The sequence below is a fragment of the Sceloporus undulatus genome, chromosome 3, assembly GCF_019175285.1.
Source record: "Sceloporus undulatus isolate JIND9_A2432 ecotype Alabama chromosome 3, SceUnd_v1.1, whole genome shotgun sequence".
Lineage (NCBI taxonomy): Eukaryota > Metazoa > Chordata > Lepidosauria > Squamata > Phrynosomatidae > Sceloporus > Sceloporus undulatus.
In genome coordinates, this window is record NC_056524.1 from 105471344 (window position 1) to 105495578 (window position 24235).

At 39.6% G+C, this 24235-nt stretch overlaps 1 protein-coding gene across 1 annotated transcript in view; it reads left to right on the forward strand.

The window, feature by feature from the left end:
- Positions 1-24235, forward strand: part of LOC121926936 (E3 SUMO-protein ligase RanBP2-like) — a 51141-nt gene that overhangs the window by 5995 nt on the left and 20911 nt on the right. Inside the window, 17 exon segments of the mRNA XM_042460336.1 lie at positions 814-925; positions 1955-2107; positions 2662-2892; positions 4786-4931; positions 5808-6000; positions 7838-7928; positions 9690-9899; positions 11505-11683; positions 11784-11959; positions 12535-12658; positions 13715-13876; positions 15328-15465; positions 15557-15703; positions 19578-19760; positions 20175-20258; positions 23644-23779; positions 24124-24221. Coding sequence (XP_042316270.1) covers positions 814-925; positions 1955-2107; positions 2662-2892; positions 4786-4931; positions 5808-6000; positions 7838-7928; positions 9690-9899; positions 11505-11683; positions 11784-11959; positions 12535-12658; positions 13715-13876; positions 15328-15465; positions 15557-15703; positions 19578-19760; positions 20175-20258; positions 23644-23779; positions 24124-24221 — 2563 coding nt within the window.

Consider the following 24235-nt stretch of genomic DNA (forward strand, 5'->3'; position numbering starts at 1 on the left):
GAACTACTGTAACACATTATTTGGGACTGCCTTTGAAAACTGTTCAGGAACTTCAGTGGGTCCAAGATGCTGCAGCCAGGTTGCTGACTGCTTGTAGGGATCATATAACCCCCTTGCTAAAACAGTACTGGCTACCTATCTGTTTCCAGGCATAATTCAGGGTGCTGGTTATGATCTTTAAAGCACTACATAGCTTGAGTCCAGGCTATTTATAAAACCTTATCTTCCTATATGATCCCGTCTGTAATATCTGCAAGGGATGGCTTTCTCATGGTCTCACCACTATCCCAGACCCATTGGCCTGTAAGATGCAAGAGTCGGCCACCTTGGTGGCTTGACCCAAGTGAACACCATTCCTTATTCTATGATTCCCCAGGAGGTCCGATTGTCCCCCTCTTCACTGTCTTTCCAACATCAGGTAAAGACCCTTTTATTTAGGAAAGCTTTTGGTTTTTAATGGATGTAGCAGATAAAAAGTCTTTTAATACTGTTTTAATTTGGTTGGAATGTTGTTTATAACTCGTTCTTTTAAAAAATAGAAATTTAAATTAATCACGTTTTTACATGTTTCATATTAAAAGTTTTTTTAATTGTATTCTGCCTTTAAAATCTTGTACAAAACTTTAGATCCCAAGTTGGAGAAAGGCAGGATTTAAATTAATAAATAGTGTTGGGTATTCTTTAACACTGAATAGTGTGTTTTGAATTTATAAACAACATACATATAACTTGGGACACATGATGCTCTTTAGTGAGAACTGTCACCAGTCTTTAATTGCTGTCATGTTAACTTGCTATGCTGTTTTTGCAAAGGTACATATCTACATACCTTGCCGTTCAAGAAAGAGATCCCAAGGCACACAAATTCTTGGGGCAACTCTATGAAGCTGAAGATAACATAGAGAAAGCTGTAGGCTGTTACAAGGTGAGAAAGGACTGACAGTATTCTTTGTGTACATGGCTGCTAGATGTTGTGATTGAAATTCTTACTTAAATATATTCAGTATTTATTTTTCCCAAAGATTTAGCAAAATCATTTGCTAAGTTTTGTAATAATTAACAAGTCACTTAGCCAGTATGTTAGCTTACCTCGCTAAATGGATCATTATCTGACTAGATTTCTTTCCTATTTATGTAAAGTACATGAGCAAAAGAGGAACATTTTAACTGAGTTCTGGTACGATCCAGCTGGTGCTCTCAAACAACAGGAAATAAGAAGGGGTGATTCCCCATGGAGCTTTTAACTCTTCTATCATAGACCTCTGTTCTGTTAGCCTTATAATGCTAATGTAAATGTATTATGTGGCTATCATTTGTCCAAGTTACTGAATCTTATCCAGGTTATGGTCTGAATTTCAAGCAACCTGTTATTTTGCACAAACCAGCACACTTCCTTTTCATCTCATACTTCTTCTGAGCTCTAGCAGCTTTGTCTGATCCTTTTTTTCCTTAGGCCAGCAACCATTCCAGTTTGTCAGTATCTGGTCAAGTAAAAGTCATGACTAGTACTTGTCATCCTGTTTTTCAAATAGGATCATATTGATCCATTCAGATTTACTGAACCAAAGTGCTTATCCAAAAATAGGCTAGAACCTTGAGGTAATGCTGCTAAGACGCCTGAAAGGGGGGGGGGGGGGGGAGTCAAGGTATTGCTACAGAATTTCCTGAGGTTAAAAAAAATCTGGCGGGAAAATGGCAAAGAGCCCCCTGGGACACTGCTGGTAAAATTACAAGGAGTGGGAAAATAGATCCAGTATGCCCTGTTCAAGGACTCGGTAGTTAACCAGATAGCACTGGGTACACTTCTAGTTACAATGCAACATTAAAATATTGATAAATATTTAAGCTTCCATAACTTGGGTTTATGATTACAGTTTTCTGTATTGCAGAATTCTGTCATGCAGAAACTCAAAATTAAACTGGATATATTTCTTCTCTTTAATTGGTGTTTTAGCGCTCAGTGGAGTTGAACCCAACACAGAAAGATCTTATATTAAAAATTGCTGAACTACTATGCAATAATGACATTACTGATGGAAGAGCAAAATACTGGGTTGAGAGAGCAGCCAAGGTGTTTCCTGGAAGTCCTTTAGTTTTCCGCCTGAAGGTAAACTTTCCTTTACATTTGAGTAGTGTGACAGTGTGCACAGTGTTTGAACACAGTTGTATTTAAAATACTTTGTTATCCATTACTTTGTAATTTAGTGTTGTTCGCTTAGAGAACAGCACGTTGCTTTTTGATTCTTAATTTGATTAGGCTTTAGTGGGTAAATAACAGCCATTGGTTGTTACATGGAATTACACCTTACATAGACTTGGCAGCATCAAAAGTTAAATATGGCAGTAGTACAGCAGGAGTAATTTTATTAGTCTTCTTTATTCTTAGGTTTTTCTTCTGAGAAATGGATACCTTAGAACATGTAATAATTCCTTCCATAATTTGAAATCTGTAGTCAAAATAAAAAACTGAGGGACTAAATACATGTATTGGTAATTTTTATGTTCTTAACTAGCTTACTCATACACTGCCGTTTCTTAAAAGGGGGTGGGTGATGTTATCCATTTTTGATGTTAAAACTACATGCGCGTGCACATATGTTTGCATTCACATTATTTTCAACATGTCTTATATCCTTATCTTGTCTTATATCTTCACCGTAGGAGCGTCTATTGGATTGCAAAAGTGAAGATGGATGGAATCAGCTTTTTGATTTGATCCAGTCAGAACTGCATGCCAGACCAGATGATGTATACGTTAATATCAGATTAGTGAAATTGTATTTGTCAAACAAAAGACTTAGAGATGCTGTGACACATTGTCAAGAAGCAGAGAAGAAAATTTCCTTGAAGTCAAGCTTGGAATGGTGCTCGTGTGTTGTACAGACACTTAAGGTTTATGGCTGTATTTTCTTCTGTGTGTGTTGTAAAACATTCCCTTTGGAGAGTATTATAGTGTGGATCGTTTAAATAACTAAACTCTGTGTAACCTTCTTCATTGTAACAGGCCATTTACATGGTAAAGAGCATGGTTGAAGCAAGCAATTAAAGGCCCCATACAGACAGGCCAAAATAAAGTTGCTTCGGGTGACTTTGGAGATATGCTGTTTACATGATGCATGTATCCTAAGAATCCGGAGGCTGTGCCAAAGCCACACTCCAGTCCAAAGGACTGGAGTATTGCTTTGCCGCAGCTTCTGGAATCTTAGGACGCATTCATCATTTAAACAGCATACCTTCAAAGTAACCTGAAGCAGCTTGATTTTGACCTGTCTGTAAGGGGCCAATGAAAGGATTGTGGCCTCATGGGGCCACATTTTCCTTCTAGTAGACTGAATCTCTAGCTTTTCTTCTATGTACAGAAGGTATCTTCAGCTCATAGAAAGTCTGTTTCATACCTTGTGAAAGCAGGTTGTACAGAAGAATCTGGAAGGTGTCCAGAGAAAGGCAACCAAAATAATCAAAGGCCTGGAAACCAAGCCTTATGAGAAACAACTTAGGGAACTCGGTGTGTTTCATTTGGACACGAAATGACATGATAGCTGTTTTAAATATCTGAAGGAATATTATGTAGAAAATGGCGCAACCTTGTTTTCTGCTGTTCCAGAGACTACAACAAGAACCAGTGGATTCAAATTAACAGGAAATAGATTCCACCTAAATGTTGGGATGATTTATTTTTTTACTGTAAAAGCTGTCCAACAGTCAAATAGGTCGACTAGGGCCCAAAATAGATGATCAGGAAAGAGCAGCTTCTGGCCACTTTGGGGGTGAGGTGTGCTGATGGCACATGCCCCCAGAGTGGCTGGAAGCTGCATGGAAAGCACACCTGGATGGGAAAAGCCAGGACTAAAAGGAGCGGGGAAAGTCAGCCCTTTGCTGGTGGCCTGTTCAGGACCCAGATCAGGACTAGGCCGTGTAGTCGCTATGGTCCTGCACTGATCGGAGGCAACCAGGTCTGGAGCAACCTCAGGCTGCTCCAAGCTACCAGCCTGCAGGCCCCTAAAAGGTCTGTTATAGAGGTCTTTAAACAGAAAATGTTTCATTTTATGTTAGATACCTTTAAACATTGGTTGGATGGACACTGTAGGAATGCTTTTAGTTATGTATTTTTGTATGTCAAGTGGTAAGACCAGATAGCTCTTGTAGTCACTTCACTTATAATTCCATTATTCTAAACTGAGACAAAATGGAAAGAGTTGCTTCTGTGTTTTCAGCTTCAAGCATAAGCAGATTCATCAGAACTATCCATCAGTTCTTGTGCAAGTATTTGTGGAACAGAATTTGCTTTTCTTCTTTATTAATTTTGATAGTGGTAAAGCATTACCCCAGTGATCTGGAGTATGAATGCAGCTGTTATGAAAGTATATTTGTTAAGGCCCCCATGCACTATGTTGATTTAGTGCAGTAAATAGTTATAATGCATTAAGTATGTAGTAGTAGTAGACTTTGTTCTGGCAATTGCCCCACACTTTTATGTGGTATAGGATGGGTGTGAGGGAGAACTAACTTTCCTGTTCCTGGAAAATTCCTGACTTTTTCCCCTTTTGGAGTCTACTGAAATGATGGTATTCTGACTTCCAAAAGACAGTGTTAAATATCTCTGCCTTGTAACTCCCTATAATATTGTGCAGAATAAGATTTTCACTTTAGTTATAGACTACTGAATTTCAATAGAAAATAAGTTTATGAAATGGGATCTCACCTTGCATAATGGATATACTAGTGATTTGATGGCCAAAGCTTACCAGTTTCACGAAACAATAACTTTTGAATGATTTCCTGCAGGAATATCTGGAATGTGCACAGGAGTCTGAATCTGATAAAAGTAACTGGAGAAAGATACATCGTGATCTTTTGTTGGCTTACTCCAATCTGGTTGTAATGACACTTTCAAACAGAGGTGTAGAGGAAAGCAGAGAATCCCTTGAAAGGTATCTTCATTTTGCATAACAAACTTATAAATTGGGATGGCCAGCTCCCAAGGGTTGGGGACAAGATTGACCTTACAAACGCCCAAAATGCACTTCAGAAATAATCCAGTATGAGACTGCTTTAATTGCTCTGGCTCAGTACTAGGGAATCTGGGAATTGTTTCTTGTAACACCAGAGCTCTCTGACCGAAAAGGCTAAATGTCGCACAAAGCTACACTTCCTGGAATACGCTAGCATTGAGCCAGGACAGTTAAAGTGGTCTCAAACTGGATTACTTCTGCAGTGTGTTTTGGACCAAGGTCACGGCCATAAGCTCCACAGTTTTAAAGTTTTTTTTAAAAATGATATTGACTAAAAGGGCACCTACACCTTGTAGTTGGGATGAGAGCAATTTTGCCATGTTTCTAAGTCTCCCTAGGTTTAACTCGTGGAAGGGTCCATAAACATCTTGAAATTGCCCCAGGTGATGCAGACATTTTTACTTTACATTTTTGCAGTTTAATTTTACTTTTTTTTTAAAAAATGCTTTTTTTGCATAATATTTTTGTGGCTACTATTCATCCTCTGGTGCATCATAAATGGCTTCAGGGCCACCTTATCCCTATCCTTCCTCTAAATGATGGCCATTTTGGCACTGATTTCATGTTATGGCTGTATCAAAGCCCCTTGGGTCAGCTCAAATTTTAAAAATTGCATTTTTCTTTGCACATTTGAAGTTCTCTGCACATTTCTGAAGAATAGCAAAGAAAAGTAAGAGACAAAAGAGTAAAGAGACAAATGAAAAGATTTTATTTTCATAGATGCACGTTTGCTAGTTTTGTAGCAGTAAGATCTGGGCCCTGAATCTGTTTATTACATGCATTCATCTGTTGTAGTTTTGATCATGCTCTTCATTCAGTGAAGCCACATGTAGCTGGAAATGATGAACTTTCTATAACTTTCCTGGAGATGAAAGGCCACTTCTATATGCATGCTGGAACGCTGCTCTTGAAAATGGCCCAGCAAAGCGAGATGTTATGGAGGGCCATTTCTGAATTGGCTGCTTTGTGTTACCTTCTAGCTTTTCAGGTAAGCTTTATTCAGGTAACATGCTTTTCATTTATTTACATGACTTGTGTTGTAGAAAACAGTGTTTTTAAAATGAACAGAGCAGCAGTGGACAAGTTCAGAGGTTGGGGGTGGCCACACTGGGGCTTCTTGAATCTACTGCAGGCTACCTGCAGTAGCTCCTGCTTCTACCCTGCCCCAGTGGGAAAAACCTGCACAACTTTGCTTTCATAAAGATGTACAAGAAGCACACAGCTTCTGCTCAAGGCAACTTATGCTTCTGGGAGCAGTTTAGCTTGGAAACAAAGCAGTACTTCAATTGTTCCTTATTTTAAAAGCAGATAATAGCTCCCCACCACCACCACCACCAAAGCAAATTCACTGGCAAGGGAACACAAAGATTGGGTGCTTACCCCTATGGTAACAAATATTTCTGTATGGATGTGAAACTTAGGTGGGATACAGACCACCACTTTGGGGCGGCCTGCAGGCGCTGCAATCCCCGCCAGATCGGGGACTGAGCAGCCACAGTGGCAGCCCCGGGGGCCCCGATCTGATGCTTTTCCAGGCCTCAGGGCCGCTTTCCCCCGTCCTGGAAAGGGGTGTCTTAGGGGCTTCATGCCCCAGGACACCCCAGGGAGCCGCTGCCAGGAGAGAAAGGGTCCACTTGGCCCCTTTCCCTCCTGGCTTCGTTCCTGCAGCCGTTTGGTGGCTGCGGGAATGAGGTGCTCCCAGGAAAGAGCTCTGTTTTGGAGCTCCATTTTGGAGCTCCTTCTGGCGCCACTGAAAGGGCGCCAGAAGCGCCCTACAGCGGCGTGAGCACAGCACGTCGTTTGGCTGTGGTGCGGTCGTGACATCATAATGGTGGCACCCGTGTATACAGGGCGCCGCCATTGTGGCACGGCAGGTATGTGCTAGGGTTGTGGAGCGTCTAAAGGACGCCCCGAGGCAACCCTAGCACGTCATGACTGCACCCCATAGGGCCCGTATGTAAAGCGCCTTAGATTGCTGTTTCCTACTTTCTAATAGAACATTTCCAACTTGTTATGCATGTTAACTAATCTTGTATATACAAACAAAAGGAGAAAAAATGTATGAAATCGAGGTGTCACTTGCTGTCTGGAAATAATCTTATATAGTCTGGCCATGCCACTTGTTGTGCTCTACAGACAGGCAGAGTTCATATTTATACCAATCTCCCCCTGCAAAGAAGACAAGCCCTCCTCCCGGCCACCATCTTGAGGGGGAGAGAAGCAGGCCAGCAACAACAGGCCTCTGCCTGCAAAGAAGACAAGCCCTCCTCCTGACCACCATCTTGCTTGTCTTTATTGCATGTTGTTTGGTTTTTATTGGTTTTTGTGAGGTTGTTTTTATGATGTGTAAGTTTTTAAATGATTCTGTGAACCACTTTGATCACCTCGGAAAAGTGGTATAAAAATAAAACATATTATTATTATTATTTTTATTATTATTAGCTCCACCATTTACTTTGTTGCAGGAATAGTGTGCATTATGGCTGCTTGCTCTATGCAACCAGTTAGTTCCTGTTTTGTCATATTACCAAATGATTGTACCTTGTGCCACTATTGCAATGCTATGAACTTGCAAGTGTGGCCTCAGGATGCTTTTACTGAGATCTTGCCAGATTCTCTTATCCTTATATCAATCAGGATCTCAAGCACCTCTTTAAAAAATGCCACTGGTGCCAGTTTGAATAGAAACCTACTCTTGTAAGTAAAAAGGTAGAATGTATGACTTGATTATCCAAGCTCTCAAAATAATTTTGTTCTTAACTTTAGTACTGCTGTTTTATCTTCACTGAAGAGATGATTTCTCATGCTTACCTATTTCCTACCAGGTTCCAAGACCAAAATCAAAACTAATAAAAGGAGATCAAGCTGAACAAGAAAAGTTGGAAATATTAGCCTGTGACCGACTAAGCCAATCTGGTAAAGAAAATAAATATAGTAATTTCTTTACAAAATAAAATTTTTAGCATTTAATAAGTATATCCAAGTAATGGATAATGTCACTGAGTTGAAATAGTAACAAAACCAAAGTTAATTCTAAGGATTCTAGGGATTTGAAAGCAGATAAAAAACTGGGAATACTACCACAACTTCTTCCATAATCCCCTGAGCTACAACAGATCGCATTTCGTTTACTACATCTTCAGACCTACAGTTTCCTCTCCTTTGTTCCATAAATTTTTAAAGTTAAGACCAAAACTCTCTGAACTCAAGTTCTGTAGTGCAGTAAGTTCTATAACACATGTTTTTACAGTCCAGATTTGCAGTAACATGGTTAAGTAATAGATGAACACTATTCACAGAATGCAAACTTTTAAATTGGCTATTGCACATTCCCTTCTTGAGCATTCAAACTTGGCAGATTGGTGCTTCTCAGCATCTAGGCTCCACTACACCTAGACCCAAAAGTACATGAAAGCCCCCCCACTACTCCATCTTAACTGCTACCACCCTTGCTTTGGAGGGAGAGAAGGAGAGGCAAGCACAGTTCCACCAAGACTAGCCCCAGAAGAAGGTTGAAAGCCCTCCCTCCATCTTGGAGGAAGAGAAGGAATGGCAGGCCTAGTTCTGTCATGCCTAGCCCCAGAGATAGATGAAGGGCCCTCCCTCCATTCCAACTGCACTGCCCTAGCCTTGGAAGGAAAGAAGAACTGGAAGTATCTGTTCTACTTGATTCCCTTCCCCACTGTCATTCCCTTCTCCTCTTATGTCATGTCTTTTTAGATTGTAAGCCTGGGGACAGGGAACTGTCTAATTAACAATTTGTAAGCCACTCTAGAGCCTTTGTGGCAGAAGAGTGAGATATAAATACCCTAAATGAATAAATAATAATCTCAGCTGTTTAGCAGCAACCCCAGTTCCCCTCATCTTAGTATTTCAGTTCATCAGCCACGTAGGCTTGAAAAGGTGTTCAGCAATGCTTTGTAACTTTGGCTACGGGGGTTGGGGATAAGAATAGGACAGAAAGACTTGACCAAAAGCCAACCTATTTCTCTCAGCTGCCAGAACACCATTTCCAGTACCTACAGTTACCAAGAAGAAAGAACCATTGCTAGCTTGCCTCTTCTTCCCACAACCCACCCCCTCTTTCTGTTCTACTCCTCCTCTTCCCCCCACAACTCTGGTCACCATCCACCACACACCTTTTCTTGAGATCATCCTGCTGAAAGGTTGCCTCCCAGGAATTCCACTTCATTCCACCATCTCATCCTTTCCTTCTTGCCCATTTCACCCACATTTGTGCCAAAACACCAACTCCTGCAATGTGGAGAGGTGTAGCTATAAATAAAAAGATAGATAGATGGATGATGCAGCTTCATTGCTGCTACTGTTGCTGCTCCTGGGAGCCTAAGCCTAGCAAGTGTTGTGTGTCTTTACAGTAGCAATTAAGGAGGCAGTGGCAGCAAACAAATATGCAAATAGCCTATGTCCTGGCCAATTTTATTTTATTTTCACCAGATTAAAATTTGTAGTAAATTACATATATATTTCAGACCCTATTTCCTATATGTCATGTTAGTTTAGACTGCAAATTACTATAATGCAGGCTTTTTAGGACACAACTATCAAATTGTAGCAGAACTTAGTGTTCTACTGGTTGACAAGATTTAATCTCAGTGCTGCTGGCATTATACATGCTAGGTTTAAACTGTTATTACCGTGTGTCTTTTCCCTTTACAGGACATATGCTATTAAATCTGAGCTATGGCAAGCCAGACTTCTTCAAGGAGATTGTTGAATCATTTGCAAACAAGAGTGGCCAGTCAGCTTTATTTGATGCATTATTTGGGAATGGTTCTTCTCGAGAAAACTCATTCCTTGGCACTGATGATATCAGAAATGTTAGTGTACAAGGACCAGAATATATAGAACTAACTAGATACGATATTGGTAAGAAATTTGAGTTGAGTAGTGAATATGTGCATATGTGTTGTATAAAGACATTCCACATTACAGATGCAGGCAATTTAACTTAAAGCATGAAATAATGAAAGAAGCAGTTGGATATTAACACTGTAACAAATGAAGTATTTTAAAACAAGCTCTTCTCTCCCCATTCCCAATAATGCCTTAGGTGTATTTAGTGGTGTACTTCCACTGGATGCTGCTGTATCTGCAAGTGGCACTCACAAGGACTCCCCTGCAGCCCTCCATAGCAGTGTTAACATGGTCTGGAGCATGGTTTTTTGGGGGTTTTTTAGGCTCACAACGGAGGGAACTGCAAGAGAGGAAGGGAGGCTTACCCCTTCCCAGTTTCACTGACGGAAGCAGCAGAAGTACACATTAGATAGGGATGGGCAACTACAATGGGTAGTTTTTTTGTGGGTTTTTTCGGGCTATGTGGCCATGTTCTAGAAGATTTTCTTCCTGACGTTTTGTCAGCATCTGTGGCAAAACATCAGTAAGAAAATCTTCTAGAACATGGCCACATAGCCCAAGAAACCCACAAAAAACTATGGATGCCGGCCATGAAAGCCTTCGACTTGACAATGGGTAGTCTTTTGCACGATCACTTCTGGTTCAGGGAGTCAGCCCAAATACAGCCACTTTTCAAGGTTTTGCAGGCAGGGTGGGGGTTTTCTGCCTTTGATTTTTTTTTAATGGGAGAATTTAATGAATCTGGACTTTCCTGACCCCATCTTAGATTATACATGGCTGTATGTTACGATGACTAAATCTTTATGTATACTTTGATGCAGCAGTTCTCCACCTGGCTGTACATAAATGGATCAGCATATCATGTTTTTGGCATCACAGTGGACAATGTTTTTGTGCTATCCTCTTGACCTGTTACTCTTCAAAGAGTGCACCACTTTCCCATGGAGAAAAAAAATGTTTAGCCAAGTATATAGCAATTGAATAATAGCTCATAATGTCTTTGTATCAGGAGAACTGCCTCATCCACCACTGAATTTACAGTTTTGCATTTTAAACTGTGTAATTGGTTAAGAATGTACCGTGGGCCCTTGCTATCCCCTAGGATTTGGTTCTAGGACACCCCCCCCCCCCATGGATATCAAAATCTGCCAATGTGCAAATCTTGTTAAATTCAATGGATAATAAAATGGTGTCCCTTACATAACATGGCAAACTCAAGTTTTGCTTGTTGGAATTTATAGATACTTTTTGAATATTTTCAAGCCATGGATGCTTGAATCCATGGATAAAGAATCCAGGGATACAGAGAGCCAACTGTATTTAGTGGACTTGCACTTGGTGAAACAGATTAAAGTGAACAAGATCTTATGCTAGAAATCCCTCCCCCCCCCCCAAGCTTGTCTCAAAGGTGCTACAGGATTCATTTATGTCTTTTAATTAAGAATGTGAATAAGGCTGTCTTTGTAAACCAAAATGGAGTGATATCTTTTTGGCCTATTTATATGAGAAGACATAAAATTATATAACCCAAATCCCAGAATGATGCTTATCTTTTTGTGTCATAGGCAATACCCCTTTGTCTCTGGAAATCAAATCAGTACCTCTTTTTGTCTTTAGGTGCCATTAGAGCTCACAGTGGTAGTCTCCAACACCTAACATGGCTGGGTCTGCACTGGAATTCACTACCAACACTACAAGTCATTCGCAAATGGTTAAAACAGCTTTTCCATTTGCCCCAGGAAACTTCAAGACTTGAGACAAATGCTCCTGAATCAATTTGCATGTTGGACCTTGAAGTAAGAAAATACCTTATGTACCAGTTTTACTAGAATATGACTCTGTACAGTAATGCTTTCTGTATAATTTAATGTGTGTTTCTACTTGGTGTGTTTAAAGGTGTTTCTACTTGGGGTGATATTCACTAGCCACTTGCAATTACAAGAAAAATTCAGTACTCAGTACTCTGCACATTATCCTCGATTTCTGCCACTTCCTGTATACAAACAACTTTGTACTGAGAGGCAAAGGGCCTGGTGGGATGCTGTATATGCTCTAATTCACAAACGAGCTGTGTAAGTATGGTCACTGCTTTTTGTTTCGAGCGTGTGATAGATAAGTTGTGAAAGACTTCAGATCAGTAATTCAGTATCTTTAATCTTACACATTAACCTCTTACCGTGTTGAAAGATTTGATAAGGGAAGCCTTCATTTTTATAGAAATCCTGACACTTGGTGTGAAATGTTGGGCTTTCATATCCATATCTACATGTTAACATGGGACTTGGCTAGAAAATCTCTCAGTAACTTTTGTGAGTGACTTCCAGTCTGATATTTTATCTTTTAAAATGGCTAGTTAACATGATCCAAGTTATAATTAAAGGCAGTATCCAACCATGGATTTGTAGCAGAATAGGAGAATCCATTGGAATGGGGGGGATTACTCCTTCCACTGCAGCTCACCCACACTTCATAAACGTACTCTGAAAGTCTAGGAAACTCTCTGGAGCTGTTATTCAGGTGGCTATGAAGGCTGGAAAAAAGAGGGTAGGTTAAGAAAGTAATTTTGCTTTGGCAAAAGATTGAAAGAAACTGGTTGTTTGAGCAGCATTGTACAACTGACATATTTCTGTTTAAATGTTAATTTCAGGCCTGGGACAGCAGCAAAAGTGAGGATTCTAGTTCAACATGAGATAAGTATCCTTAGAGCTCTTGGAAAACATGGTCTTCAACCAGCCCTGATCGTGCACTGGGCAAAAAGTCTCCTTAAAACAGTAAGTAGGCAGTGGGCATTTTATATGACTATAAATCTTCTAAAGTTCACTTCTCAACTATATCTCATATAGCCTATGCAGAATTGGATGTATTTAAATATTGTGAGAAAAATAATCAGAAAGTTACTGACACTACATTTCAAATGCTGTACATTTGGCTCATGTGATCAAGACACTGACTTTGTTGATTGTAAGATCGGCAGGTTAACAGTTCGAGGCCTGGGTGCCGCATGATGGGGTGAGTTCCCATCACTAGTCCCAGCTTATGCCAGCCTAGCAGTTCGAAAGCATGCAAATGCAAGTAGATATATAGGTACCACTCCAGTGGGAAGGTAAATAGCATTCTGTGCAAATAGCATTCTGTGCAATCATGCTGGTCACATGATCACAGAGTAGTCTGTGACAATGCTGGCTCTTTAGCTTAGTAACAGATATGAGCACTGCCCCCTGTAGTCGGACATGACTTGACAACGTTGTCAACAGGGAATACCTTTACCTTTACTTTTATGAATTGCTTACTATTTTATACTATGCTGAGAGTTAACACTTATGGTGGTACAATATGGGCTTGCAATTACCATGTACACTTGACTATAAGTCGACCCCATGTATAAGTCGGGGGCAGGTTTGGGGACCAAAATTATGGATTTTGATATGACCGGGGGTAAAACTTCGGAGCATCTAACAAATTATGTAAGGGATGAAGCGAAGGAAAACGATGCCAACAAATTTACAAAATTCCAGCAAGCATAACTGTTTGTGCTCACACTAAAGGCTGGTTGAATAAGAGAATAGAGGGAGTCAGTGCTTCCAGTACAGATTATTTTCTTGCCTTTCACCAGGGGATGGTTCTTTTTTTAAAAAAATAAGAGTTAAAGTACAGTACTTACATTGACCCATAGATAAGTCGACTCATGTTTTTGGGATCAGTTTTTTGACCTAAAATTCTAGACTTATACATGAATATACACAGTAAGCAAAATGTTGTACAAATAAAGATCTATAATTTTCAGGTGTTCTTACATACATAAGATAACTCTAGTTGTTATTTCACAGGGCTGTAGCCTTAATTCATTCTATGACCAAAGAGAATATATTGGACGAAGTGTTTATTACTGGAAAAAAGTTCTGCCAATGTTGGAAACAATCAAGAAGAAGAGGAGTATTTCTGAACCAATTGATCCCTTGTTTAAACATTTCCATAGTGAAGATATCCAGGTAGTACAAAAAGGAAATGCAGAATTCTGTTTGCATTTTCAGTTTTTTCTTGTAGTTTCTCTCCAGCTGCATGTTTTGTTATTACTTCCTTCACCAAAGTAAAGATTACCTTCTCAACACTGGCAAGCAAGCACCAGTTATAAGCTGCAAGTTTTAAGGACAGACATGAAAGCGTTCAGTTAAATCAAGAGTGAGAATCAGGCAGCCCATAGAGCATGTGTGATGTGTAAGGGATTCCTATGTTGACTATGGACCCATTTTTTCTGTGCAAAAAATAAGGCAGGGAAAAACTTCAAGTGATGCATATGCACTTGACAAATTGAAATTTACAGACCCGAGCATTTGAAATGAACACATATTGGTCAGATGCATTCAACAGACATATGTGGAGGGCTTTACCATTAATTTATCTTAGAGGTTATAAGAACATATACAAGAGCTAACCTCTTGCCTCCTGCAGCATGTATAATTGAGAGAACAGTCATACCTGCTGCTTGTGAATAGTTGGGTGTAGGAATCCAGCCACTAATTGGAAACCTGATTATTTAGGGGAAGATTTGGACTTAGATGTGTATATATATTTTTCCCAGATATATAAAATTGTCTGTCTACTCTGAATTTAATATCAGGATTAGTCCTTTGCGATGCACATGATATTTCCAGGCACTGATTTGGTCCCTTTGCTGCCATCCTACTTGTGACAAAGTTGAATGGTTAACACATTGAAAGCCCTAAACTTCTAACTGTCCAGGAATTCCCCCTAATGGTTTTGTAAAGAGGTTAGTGCTCAGATAGAACTTGTCGATGAGAAGCTTTCAGTATAAAGATTGCCTGTCATACAGTATGCTATGCATTGAGAACTTCTCAACTGCAGCTGTGTGCCCTTTGTTCAAAAGCAAGGGAGGCCCTCAAGTTTTTGTTGGATGGTAGCTCCCATCATTCCTCACTTTTGGGTTGCTGAGAATTGCAGGGTCATTACATATTAGGAGGCCCATAAGTTGCCTGCCTCTGGTATAAAGAATTCTTAACCAAAAAAGCTGAACATTTGCCATCTAATAGATGATGATGATAATGATAATGTCTAACTTTTGCTGCTAGTCATGAGAAGAGAAAAGATGCATGCAAATTTTGTCCAATACATGTGGTACAACTAGAGTAGAATGGAGCAACTTTTCCCATAAGGAACAGTGTGGGTACATTATGGCACAGGAAGTATGCCCAAGGATCCCTGCAGCCCTGGCATCACCTAAACAGGACAGACATTGTTTTTTATGGCCAGCTGTGCATCTTTGTTTGAAGACTTCAGGGTATCAAGGGATATTCCAACCTGGTTCAAGATCAGCTGATTTTCTTAGTAACTGATACTCATATGTACTTTAGTTTATATTTGTAAACTATTCTCTAATGAGACATCTGTTCTTTAAAACTAATGGAGTAAATTGCACTTTTAGGTTTCTCAGGTTGATGAATATGAAGAAGAAGCACGCATAGCTTTTGCTGTTTTGGATGCTGTTGATGGAAAAACAGAGGATGCTATGCAAGCATTTGAAGCCATTAAAAATGTTGTTGCATATTGGAATCTTGCTCTGGTAAATATAGAATGTCTTTATGGTATATTTCTCACTAATCCGTCACAATTCCATAAACTGCATCCATGATTGAATTTTTTCTCTTGGATAGATTTTCCAGAGGAAAGCTGAAGAGATGGAGAATGATGGCCTGTCACTAGAAGAACAAGAAGAATGCAGGAATAATCTAAAGAGGAGCAGGGACTATCTCCTAAAGATAATTAATCAAAGCTTTACAGATACTTCAGTAATTGAAAAGGTTTGCAATATAGCTTGGTTTCTTGATTGAAATCTCTATATAAGGAAAGAAACTTTTTTTTGTACTGTTATATATTGATAGCTGATTATCTGATAGTAAACATACTTGAAAAATAAAATGTAATTGCCCTAAACCAGAGGTGGGAAAAGTCTTACTCTTGGGGCAAAATCTTTCGATCTCCTGAAGCCCCTCCCCAAGGTCCCCAGACATAAAACTTTCAAAAAATCCACAGTTTATTTGTCACCTCCAAATGAGCCCCCCCCCCCCCCAAATCTGAACACAGCAGTTTTGCCCTCACTACAATTCCCTCCTCAATTGCCCACCACTAAATCATGGGTCCCCAAAGTGTTTAGCCTGGATACATTCCTTAGTAAGTTAATATGGTGGGTAGCTGCTATCCAGGTACTGTGCTTTGCAACTTCCCAAGAGATATAAAATGTTATTTAAGGAGGTAGAGCAAGGAACGTGGCTTGAAATGAATACAGTATCTGAAAGAGATAATCACATGATAGACAAATTATATAAATTATAACTTAAATAAACTATAGAACAAGTAGTAAAAAATTCAGTGATTAAGTGAGCACAGAACATTGGTCATCCTTTACAGTTAGAACATTGGCAACTCACCTGGATGAAAAAATTAAAATTTACACTTTCTTACGATTTAAACAAAAATTATTGCAGAATACTGTACAGAAGGTATCTGACAGTGGAGAAACTATCCAAAATGTACAAAAATGGTAATAGTAATAATAATAATAATAATAATATTTTTTTTATTTTTATACCGCCCTTCCATAGATCAGGTTATTATAGTAATAGTAATTGTTGGAAGTGCCCTCAAGCAAAGGATACTTGTCCAAGAAATACATACTGATATGTGATATATTAAATGTTACATTTCCAATAGAACCAGAACTTGATTTGTTAAACATGAAGCATATGCTAGGTGAACAAAGTAACAAAGTACTTTATATAGAAAAACATTTTTTCACACATTCAACTTTGTCATAATGTAATGTGGAGATACAGAAATGTAGATAACCAAGAACATCAGAGATATTAAAGTGTTTTATTGATTTTCTTGTTCCTGTGTGCCTTCAAGTCATTTCTGACTTGCAATGACCCTAAGGGGACCCCATCATGAGATTTTCTTGGCAAGATTTGGTTAGAGGAGGTTTGCATTTGCCTTCCCCTAACGCTGAGCAAGTGACTTGCTCAGTAGGTTTCCTGGCTGAGCTGGAAATAGAACCCTGTCTCCAGAGCTGTAATCCAGCACTCAAATCACTATGCCATATTGACTCTCATATAGTGTATATTATATACATATTATATAAGTGTTATATATTGTATATGAATTAAATGAATTAGATAGAATAGGCAAATGTATTTAAGGCTGCTGGTTGATCTTTAAAATAAAGTACTGATGATTGTCCCCAACTTTGTTTCCAGAATTTTATCAAATCATTCCAATCTTCCTGATACCTAACTAGTGTTTTGTCTCTGATCAATGTAGTTAGTTTTTCAAGTCAAGTTAATGTTTATTGTACTAGCCAAAGGCCATGGCAAAACAAGCTTATCAAAAATAAAACAATTAAAACAAAAGGCACAGAATACAAAGGACAAAAATGTCCCAACATTTAGTGTGCAGTTAGTTTTTTTAATCCACCATATCATCTTTTCAATAGTCAGTCTTTGGGTGTTGATGTTTCTTTTCTTTTCTGTTTTTGTACCAAGATTATTCTTATGACAATATACATCAAAATCCTCCAATATTTCTTGTTACACCTGTTATTTATGGACATTTGAATAAATTGATATGAAAATAATTATTACACCTCAAATATACTAAATAAATATAGAAGACATTACAAATGAAGTACAGGAAAACAGAAGGGAATGGATCAGACAAAGGAAAGGGAAGTACTGTATAAGATTATAGGAAGATCAGCACTGGGAAGGATAGAATTCAAGTAAAGATTTAATAACTGAAAGAGGGTATAATATGGAATTGAATGATAGATAATATGAATTTGTTACACATGTTATTTATGGACATTTTTCATGCTTTTATGTAAGTTGTTTTTATTCATTTATAAATATAATAATTAAAAAAGAAAAGCAATGAATACAGTGGCAATTAGGGAGACCACAATTTAGACCTTAGATATAATGGAGCTGTGAGCAAAGTGCATCCCTGTAGCCAGACACAGCCCTTGTAAGACAGATTTTCCAGTGCATGAGCCCTTCAAACTCCCTAGACTGCCCTTTTACTGATTTGACTCTCCCATAAGCATCCTAGAGCAGCTATTCACCTTTCTAATAAGTCACTTTCTCTTACCCCAAATAGTTAGATACATTTTTAAAAATCCATATTTCAAAAGCAGAAGTGGACTTCCAGACCTTTCCGATTTCATGTTTCCCCATTTTTGACCCCTGGAAGACTTACCTACCTTGATCTAAACTAAAACATGAGCTGTTCACAATATTGGCTCTTTGGGAGTGGACTTAGTCCAGATCAAATTTGCATGGAAATTTCTGGGTTTTAACTGCCTGTTTTCCCACAAGACAAACAACAGGAAGGGCTTTCTTCCATATGTGGGCAAGATTGACAAGAGCAGTTTTTAGCCGGGTGAAAAATACAGCAGATCTCAAAAGTTTGCTTCTTGTTGTGCCATATGGGCCAGTCAGAGTGGCTCTCAGGCAGAGGAGCTAATGAATGGTGGTGCTCCTCCTCCTGGCAGTGGGCTGACTGCTCCAGGTGGCTGTTTCCAGCCACCATTGCTGTCATCAAAGGTTTTATGTTTTGCCTGTGAGTTTTCCCAGCACCACTCACTTGACTGCCACACCTGTTTTCTTCCTCCCATGAGCTCGATCTGCTGTGTACTTATGCTCACTCATGGCTTCCTTTTACTTACTTTGGACTCAGTCTTACTCTCTTCTCTAGCAAGGGCAGACCACCTTTAGTACTTTCTAATTCAGAATTTTGTATATTCTCGAGATGGCACAGAGAATAAATCCACCAGTGATGGGTTAAAACCCACATGCCAGCCAACAGTGCAAGAGTCAAAATTATTTTCCATTATGATAGTTAAGACTACTTCCTTTCCCTGTAAGTTTGAAATTCTGCCTGCCTGCCATATGCAAGTGAAGACTATTATTGTGTTGTATTACTGTTTTTAGATTTTATTGTCTATAATTTTAATGGATAGAATTGTTTAATCCTTTTTTAAGAGGAGGTGGTGGAAATTGCATATATTGTATTTTTAAAGTTTGTACGCCGCTTTGATTGTGGTAACAAAAAGCGGGATATAAATTAAAGTTTTATTTACTATTATTATACAGATGTAAAAATCCTTTCCCAATTGGTCACTGGGTATTTTCTAAGCAAAAAGGAAAGGAACAATAAAAAACAGAATAGCATGGTTCATGTAATCTAGGATGGCAATAGAAAAGAAACCATGGTAAGAAATAAGGCATGTACAGTCAGTCTTCTAATGGCAGCCAAACAGATCAGGGAACATGAGAGGGCAAGTTCATATGCTGCTCAGGAGGCCTCTGTCCAGCATTATTTTCTTAAAGACTAACCAGTTTTACAGTGGATGCCAAAAAACAATGGATAAATAAGGATACTATTGAGAGAGGAGAGAAAAAAAACATACAGAACATTACTGCTAGCCTCAATAATTTACACCACCACCTGCCCTGGGTCAGCCTTGTGGGCAGGACGACACTAGTCATGCAAACTGCAAAGCTAGTGAAACAAGGTTAGTCTGGAAATATTTGAATCAAGACAAAATGCATTGTTCATCAACTTTAAATGTATGTGTTTAAACTGACTTAAAATTATGCATTCTCTGTTTTTTTCTCCCAGTTACCTGTATCAATAGAGACAGTTAAGGAGATGCTGGAATGTGTAATGCAGGAACTTGGGGACAATGGTGAAGAACCACGTCTTGCTTTAAACAATGATTTGAGCCAACCAGCAGAAGCAGAAATTAAACATTCTACTCCATCACCAACAAAATTTTCTTTATCTCCAAGTAAAAGCTACAAGGTATATCAAACTATTATTATTATTATTATTATTATTATTATTATTATTATTATTATTTAGAATATTTATACCCTGCTCTTCAGCCAAAAGGCTATCAGAGTGGCTTACATTTTTTTTAAATTAGACATTTCAGTGCCCTCAGGCTTACAGTCTAAAAAGATATAAGACACAAAAGGAGAAGGGAATGGTAGTGGGGAAGGGGAAAAGTCCAGCAGATCTTCTTTCCCTCTGATGACCATGGCAGATGGACTGGAGGGAGTGCCCTTCTTCTTTTTCAGACAAGGCCTGGGGTTGACCTGCCCATCTCTTCCTCTGGATTATGGTGGATAGAGGGAGTGCATAATGGTGAATAGATGTTTTGAAAATTCTGTTTTGGTTTTTTTTAATCTAAAAACCTAATAATTTTTCCCCCAGTTTTCTCCCAAAACTCCCCCTCGATGGGCAGAGGACCAAAAAACTCTACTTCAGATGATCTGTCAACAAGTAGAATCTATTAAGGTAAATAAACAGTAATGCATTTCCATTTGTCTTAGTAAGATGTGATCTGGGAAAGAGAAGTGACTTTTTCACTTTAAATAGTAGAAGTGAGATGGACAAATTAAATACTCTAAGATTATATATTTACTATTACAGTTGGCCCTTCCCTTACGTGGGGGATCCGTTCCGTCCCCTGCTGTGTAAGGGAAATACTGCATAAAGTCAAGCCCCATTAGAAACAATGGGGCTCGTTCCCGTGGCGCGCACCCGGCGCGCCGCAGGGCACATGCCATGGGCGCGCACCCCATTGTTTCTTCCAGGGTGTGGGAGAAGCCTTTCTGGTGCGGCTCCCAGCGCATGCTGGAAGCTGTGTATAGTGCGCCCGCATATGACGCTGGCACACTGTATACTAAAATCCTAGACTTATAATGATGGAAGGACAACTGCTTACATGTGATTGTTTCCTCTATTGTGGGTGTTCATTTCATACAGTGAAGTACTGACAAAAGTACTAAATTAACATCTTGTGTTAACATAGTTTTCACTTTTGCATAGGCAGACATTTACTTACCTTTGTTGAAAATACTAAATCTGAGTAAATATGCCTAGATATGTATGTAGTCAGACATTTGAATCCTTTTAACAGTAGATAGAACTAATTTTCCTGCAATGTAGGGAGATGATCCTACATGCTGGGTCTGTCACCTCCCTCGTACTCTACATGTTGTTGGACTTCTGATCTGTCAGTCATCCTTGCCACCCTGTGAGGGAGATCCAGTCTCACCTTCCCAGTTCCATCCTGGCTCAGTTTGAATCAGGACAGGGTTTTTCACACTCCAGCACCTTTGGCCTTGGGAATCAGTTTCTGAGAGAAGTTTCTCTGATAGGTGGGTTGGGAGACCTTGATTTGTATTGAGCAGTGGTTGGGGGATGCATTGCAAAGTCCAGGTGGCACAGGGCCTGTGGTCACCAAGTAAGAGGATACACAATATACGCTAGTTGAAGCTACGGGTAGTGTGTTTGGCCCTCAATCTGCGTTTGGAAGTTCAGGGCAAACTTATTGATCTGAATAGAAAACATGACCACCAAAGCAAGGGGGGACATGATCACGGACCCTGAGAGGCATCTCACCTTTAGTCATTCACAGGGGAGTATGAGGTGCCAACTAAATCATGAGGCTGCATGGTTATGCAGAAGGAGCCTGGACCAGGTGGAGTAGGCTCTGAATTCTCTGGTATTTCAAAGGCTAGTACAAATGTTTGATACTCTGGGTGAATCATTACACCTCTCAAGAGAATCAAACTGCCTCGGTCTATAACAAAATATTGGGCAGATGGAGCATAGACTTTAGATGCTCTCACATTAAATTGGCCAAGGGTGTTGTGCTACACCTTTTCTCCAGTGTAGTGCCACTCCCACCCCGGGTGTCACCTGGTGCAGTCCTCTTTGTGATGAAACTGTTGCTGCTGTGGCAAAGCTGAACCACAAAAGCACTGTTGTCTTTAGCAGTGTCCTCTTCATGAAGATACCATTGCTGCCGTGGCAAAACAGGGCTAGGTGCACTCCAGCTTTTCTTTCACCGCAGCGGCAGTGGCCTCCTTTATGAAATTGTTGCCACCACAGCAAAGCAGTTCCAAGTGTGCTCTGCCTTGTCTGTTCTTTGCTGTGGCAGCAGATAGTTCCACCTGAAGAGACCGTGGCTGCTGCGGCAAAGCTGGGAGGGGTACACTTTCCCCTCTTCACAGTGGGAAGAGGGACCAAACAGGTGTTATCCCTCTTCTGGGGTGTCACCCAATGCAGGCTGCACCACCGTCTCCCCTGGTGACACCACTACTCCTGTGCTGATATTGTCCAATGTGTTACAGAAAATAAAAATGGAGGGAGCATAGGTAAATTTAACAGCACCTGTATGGCTTCATCAGCCTTGGTTTTCTGAGGTAGACAGCATGCAGGTTCAGGAGAGTTGGTCTCAACCATCTTGGCCAGACTATATACTGTATGCCTAATTCTAGAAATTTTAGTCAAGAAATTGACTCAGAAAACCTAAATCAACTTATCTATTGGTCATTGTAAGTACTATACCTTAACTCTTATTTAAAAAAAGAATCATGCTCTAGTGAAGGGCAAGAGTGTAATTTATCCTGGAAGCAGGAAGAGTATGTCTTCCTTTGGCTGGAAATGGCCTATTGCTTTCTTTCGTAAAATTTGCATGTGGTTCTGCAGGCTTTGTTGCAGGCTCTTTTTGAACCCTTTAGATCAATGGATTTGAAATTTCTTACACGGAAACGTTTATTTTTTATTGCTACTACTTTGTTTCTCAGGACATCTGAGTGTGGACTCTGTCTGTCTGAGGAGTTGTGTGGATTTCACGATTCAGTTGTTCCTCAATTAGATTCCTCTTTTGTTCCTAATAAGAGTCAACTGATGTTTTCTTCCACCTTGTATTGTTGGTTGTAGCAATGCATTGAATTGGCTTATGTGTGCACAGTTTTAAGCCGGTTTCAGAAAGGATACAGGCCCACTCCATTTGTAGTGTTGCCATGTCTGTGACATTGAACACAACAGCATCTTCATTGGGGATTTGTAGGGCAGCCACTTGGTTTCTCCATCTTCTTTCATTAGACACTGCAGGATGGACAGATTTGCTTCAATAGGTGCTTCCTTTGGTAGGCATGTTCTGCAACAGGTTGTGTCTAGTAGGTTGTTGCCCACCCAGGTGGTATGGTGACCATATGTGTAGGTCCCAGTGTGAAGGATTACCTCACCATACTGCAGGAAAATGGAATATTGCTACTTACCATGAGGATTCCTTTTCTGTAGTTGTCAGGAGGGAATTCTTCCCACCCTAGTTTGTGAAGTTTATCTGTTTCAAGCCACTGGCAGTATATTTTTTGTTTTCTCTGGAGCTTTGTCAAACCATGACTGGGAAGGTGGGACTGGCTATGTCTCAAGGTGGTAAGGATGACTGACAGACTAGAAGCCTTGCCTCTGAAGCATGAGGGAGGAGCCAGACCCAGCATGGAGGGATTCCTTACAGGAAAACCTTGATTTTGCCATTTTATGTAAAGAACACCATTTTACTATGTTATTGAATTTAATGGGACTCGAACATTCACAAATTTTGGTATCCACAGGTGGGCTTGGAAACAAACCACAATGGATACCAAGGGCACACTGTACCAGTGTTCCAATTTAAGTTCTTAATGGCTTCTACTAAAACTGAACTCGTTTTCCAAGTAAACAACAGGGACCTAAAGTTTTTCACAGCAGTTAAGAAGCGTGTATTAATAAGATAAACTTTATTTCTGTCTGTGAGGTTCTTTGCATTTCTTTTAGGGAGATTCTTTACAGGGGGGGATAAATGTATTAGTGTAAAGAGTTTCTAACGTTTCTACATTTCTGATAGAATGAGATGCAAGAAATGAAACTTAACAATTCAAATACAAACATGTCTCATCGGTGGCCTGCTGAAAGCTATGCAACAGAGACTATGCCAGATGGTTATCAAGGAGCACAGAACTTTCACGGAGCACCATTGACTGGTAACTACATAGTAAAAGAGTTATAGACTTGAACATTTTATGTAAAATCATTATGTTATATCAGTTGTTTACCATTGAGTACTGTTAAATGGGCAAAATACTTGAAGGAGACTTTACTAAGACCATTTCTTGAAGGATAGGATTCATTTAAGGGAATTTGTTTTCCTGGTTCATAGTCTCATGATCTGACTGACAATTTTCCACAGGTTTTGAGAAGAATGATGTATTATCACACTGCATGTTTGCATAATAGCATGCCAAAAGTGCAGAGAAATATTTGATGTTTTTAGATTTAAGGCTGCTGCAACCTTGAGTATTCTTAACATTATCTTTTGTGTATTCAGTTGCTACAACAGGTCCATCTGTATACTACAACGCATCTCCAGCTTATAATTCCCAATATCTTTTAAGGACTGCAGCCACCAATGTGACCCCCACAAAGGTAATCATAAATGA